At 50.8% G+C, this 4,245-nt stretch overlaps 1 protein-coding gene across 4 annotated transcripts; it reads right to left on the minus strand.

Moving 5' to 3' along the window:
* Window positions 1-410: 410 nt before the first annotated feature.
* Window positions 411-3,370, minus strand: C1QA (complement C1q A chain). Of its 4 annotated transcripts, none has more exons than XM_081055032.1 (3): window positions 3,289-3,370; window positions 2,233-2,402; window positions 411-1,163 (listed from the first exon to the last, which is right to left on the minus strand). In XM_081055032.1, the coding sequence occupies exons 2-3, from the start codon at window positions 2,393-2,395 to the stop codon at window positions 589-591; spliced, it is 738 nt and encodes a 245-aa protein (XP_080911158.1). In that variant the 5' UTR covers window positions 2,396-2,402; window positions 3,289-3,370; the 3' UTR covers window positions 411-588. The 4 variants fall into 4 exon arrangements, with proteins under 4 accessions (XP_080911158.1, XP_080911159.1, XP_080911161.1 ...); XM_081055033.1 differs by having other exon boundaries at window positions 2,932-3,333; XM_081055035.1 differs by lacking the exon at window positions 3,289-3,370 and adding an exon at window positions 2,939-3,250.
* Window positions 3,371-4,245: the final 875 nt, after the last annotated feature.

Consider the following 4,245-nt stretch of genomic DNA (forward strand, 5'->3'; position numbering starts at 1 on the left):
TGGGTCATAATACCAACCTCAGAGTTCAATTATAAAGATTATAGAAAATATAATAATAATAGCTAAAACTTATGGAGCCCTTAACCAGGGCTACACTCTAACCAGGCACTGCTCTGCAATTTTCATAAGTTATTTAACCCTCCCAATAACACTTTGAGGTAAGTGCCATTATTATTCCTACTTTACAGACTAGGAAAGTGAGGTTCACTGAAGTTATACAGCACGCACACAATTGCACAACTAGTAAGTGGTGGCCCCAGGATTTGGACCCAGGTCGATGAGACTCTCAGGACCTGCCAAACACGTATTGTAAAATACTGAATACAGGCCTGCCTTGTAAGCACTCAGTAGTTGTCATTCTTATGCCTCCTTCCCATTGCCCAGAATAGTAACCGAACCTCAAGCCAGCAGACGTGGACTCAGGTATTTATTCCAGGAAGAGTTCTAACCAACGATCTCCCTTCAGCTAAAACAACAGCATTCCTACTTGACAGAGCAGAGCATAGACACAGAGAGGAGGCAGAGAGGGGCCGTGTCACTCGGCAGGAAGCAGAGGAGGCTACGGTTGGGAGGGGGTCCTTCCCTGGTTCAGGTGGACGGAAAGATGAGGAAGCCGCTGAAGACACTGTCCGCCTCTGAACCCTGGTAAATGCGGCCCTTCACGGGGTCTTTTTCGATCCACACCTGGTCTCCTTGCTGGAGCTGGAGCACTGTGCTCCCAGATAACACCTGGAAGATTCCTTTGCTGTTGAAGTCACAGAAGCCCAAGGAGAATGGCAGCTGGCCCTTCCTGGAGGACATGATGGACAGGCAGATGTCCCACTTGGACACCACCTGGAAGGTGAAGAAGTAGTAGCCCGGCACAGCGCAGACGAACCGGCCTGAGTTGCTCTGGTACCGGCCTTCCTCGTTGGTGACGACCTGGTCGAAGATGACCACATTGCCGCCCGTGGGTGGGTTCCGCCTGATAGCTGAAAAGGCTGGCCGCGGTTGGTCATTGATGTCTCCCGGGTTGCCTTTGGTGCCCTTCAATCCTGGGGCACCAGGGGCACCCATGGGGCCACTGGGCCCTGGGTAGCCCATTTTACCAGGGTTTCCAGGGGGCCCAGGGTCCCCCTCGTCTCCTTTAAGGCCTCGGATGCCTGTCCGGATGCCAGGGGCCCCTGTGGGGAGAAAGGACAGGTTGGGAGTAAGAGTCTAGTGTCTGCCCATCCTCAGGGAGATGGCTGGGACCCTGAAATGCTGTGGGATAGAGGATGGGGAAGTGCCTAGGCCTTCGAGACCTTGATTCTGGCTGACTGTGTGACCTTGGGCAAGTGTCTCAACCTCTCTGAGTCTCAGCTTCTCTAGCTATATCATGGCGACAAGTGTGAACAGGCACTTACTTGTGAACGAGTCAGATTCTGTGAAAAGCAGGACACACTCCTCCACTGTGCTCCTGCCTATGGCTGTGCCCTTCACACTCCACCAGGCCACTGACCCTGTCCTCTTCACTTTTGGGAACTACACATAGGATACCCGAGCACAAATCGTTGCAAATGTCTCTGCAGATCTTTCTGGTCTATTGTAGACTGGGGCGCTTGGGGGGACTACATGAGACTTTCCTTTCCCACTCTGGTTATGTCCTCCTTTCTTTTCCTTCACCCCCAAGCTTTTTTGTTGAATGTGAGAGTTTCTGAAGCCTGAAGGGGCTGGGAAGAGGGAAGTAGGGATAGAGTTGGGGGTGGTGGAAAGAAGCAAAAAAAAAAAAATACAGTTGCCATTAATTGATCCCTCTCTCTGTGCCAGCCGGGGTTATTTCTCTATTTTACAGATAAGGAAACTGAGTCTCTGAGAGGGTCAGTAATTTACTCAAGGTCACACAGCAAGACAAGGGCTCCTGAGTCTAAAGCCTAAGGCATTCATTGTTCTGACAACTAAACAATGCCCAAGGACGGGGCAGTACTTCAGGATCATTATCATTTATTGCTTGCAGCGACCTATTCTCCAGAGGAGGGAGGTGGCCAAAGAAAAAGGACCCAGGCAGTAAAGGGGATATGGAGAGGCCTGGTTGCTTGGGAATGTGACCCAGGGAGAAGTCTGGGCTCCCCTCAACCCCTGGAACCAAGTGCAGACCCGAGGGGCTTTATGCGAGGGCCCAGGTGGACTCCTGCTTCTCAGTGCCACCCTCAAGCCTCCACCTTGGAGGCCAGGCCAAAGGCTGAGGGGCTGGGTCCAGGGGGAGGTGCTTACCTGGGTCCCCTCGCTCCCCCTTGAGGCCTGGTCTCCCTGGTCGGCCAGGTGTTCCTGCAGCCCCATCTCTCCCATCTGGTGCTCGGCACACGTCCTGGGTCGCTACAGAGGCCAGGGACAAGGCCAGGACACCAAACACCAGCCAGCCCCACAGGGTTTCCATAATGCCACTGTGGAGACATGGCAGCGCCTGGGCAGGCTGGACATCACACAGGCATGCACACCCAGCTCACACCTCGAGTCCTGCACATACAGTGATATACACACCCCCCCCACTCCCAGTGCGCCCCTCCCTTCTCTTGGGACTTCAGTGTTCGCGCTCCATCCCATCTGGGGAGCCCACATGTATATATATCAGGTTGGCATAAAAGTAATTGCGGTTTTTGCAATTATTTGTAACCTTTTAAACTGCAGTTACTTTAGCACCAACCTAACAGCACCACAAACGCACAGATACGTATATGCAACTGACAACACCCATGTAGTCACACATCAAACACACAGATGGCCTCTCACCCACACACTCCTGGACAAACTAGCTGACACCCAGATAGACGCCATCCCTTAAACTGGTCATTTTCTCCCCTAGATGATCAAGTCCATTGAGCAAATATTTATTGAGCCTGCTCCTTACTGACTTAACACTCACTCAGACAGCAGAGTTCTGCATACACACAAACACCTGACACATCTACTCACTCCTTACACACTTTCTCCTTTCAGGCTGACTGTCCCCTCTGTGGGACCGCTCTGCTGGGCTCTGAACCTCCCAGACTTTTCCCAGCTTCCTGTGTTTTGTGGGGCCAGGACCCAGGAACTCTGGTTAGAGCTGATGAGTCTGTGTCACTACCTCGCACCTTCCCCCAAAGTCCAAGGAATTAGGGTCCCCCCACTCACTGATTCTGAGTCCTGGATCAGTGCCCCACCTAACCCCTTTCTTGCACAGACTAGCTAGCCGTGCCCTCCCTCCCTTCCTGCCTCAGTCGTCCAGCCTCCGAGCTCTGCTCCCTGGTTCTTTGAATTTCCAGCCCCCTCCCACTCAGGCGCTAGCCTCACCTGACTCCCGTGGTCAACTCGACTGGATGCTACTGCCATCTACCCAGGGACCCCTGTGGGACACTCAGCAGGGCGGTGACGGCCAGCAGCCAAGTTTCACATCCCTTCCTGCTTCCCCTTTTCCTTCTGTGGACCTGCCTCTGGCATTGCCCCCGGGGTCAGAGGCCCGCCAGGGACATTTTGAGCAGACCTCAGCAAGACTGGGACATTGGACATCCTACCCCAAGCCACAGCTGATGTGGGGGCAGGGACACAAGGCCGGAGTTTTTCAGGATTGTGAAAACAACATGCATTCATTGTGAAAAACTTAAATATGGAAAAGCACAAAGAAAGAAGAAGAGTGCAATAGTAATGAGAAGCTCAGTAGTCAGCTTTCTATACCTGCCACTTCCTAGCTACCTGTCCTGGGACACTTAACTTCCTGGGGCCTTGGTTTTCTTTTCTTTTTTTTTTTTTTTACAATTAAAGAAATATAATTGAGGATAGATTTTCTAGCAATTGTTTACCTTTGTTCATGTTACTTGATTAACATTATGGCTTAGAAAACGTAATCAAGTAACCAGTTTTGAAATTCATTCATTCAATGAACCTTTACAGGGGATCTAGGGCCTTGTTTTTCTTATTTGTGAACTAAGAACAACCCTCTTTGGGTTAAAGTTTTAATGACATAATACACATACAAAACAGCGGGCTCATGGCAAACGCTTAATAATTAGCTTTTATCAGCATTTAGAAAATGGAAAAAAGCGTATGAATTCTACTGGAGAATCTGGAGAATTGCTGTTAACAATTGCATGGAGCATCTAGCCTTACTCACTCTCCCTGACGGGGTGCTCACTACCTGTTAACACAGCTCCCTTCGTCGTTGCCAGCTTTGACTCTGAGAATACTTTTCTTTAGACTGAGCGACTCTGTCTCTTCCAGACTAGAGACTGATGTGTTCATGTTTGGGCTGAC

Source organism: Rhinolophus hipposideros (assembly GCF_964194185.1).
Source record: "Rhinolophus hipposideros genome assembly, chromosome: 8".
In the NCBI taxonomy this organism is placed as follows: Eukaryota; Metazoa; Chordata; class Mammalia; order Chiroptera; family Rhinolophidae; genus Rhinolophus; species Rhinolophus hipposideros.

Coding starts and splice junctions, on each gene's coding strand:
- C1QA (XM_081055032.1), bottom strand. CDS start 2,395: ATGGAAACCCTGTGGGGCTGGCTGGTGTTTGGTGTCCTGGCCTTGTCC. Junction 1,164..2,232: donor GGGGGAGCGAGGGGACCCAG/GTAAGCACCTCC, acceptor TTCTCCCCACAG/GGGCCCCTGGCATCCGGACA.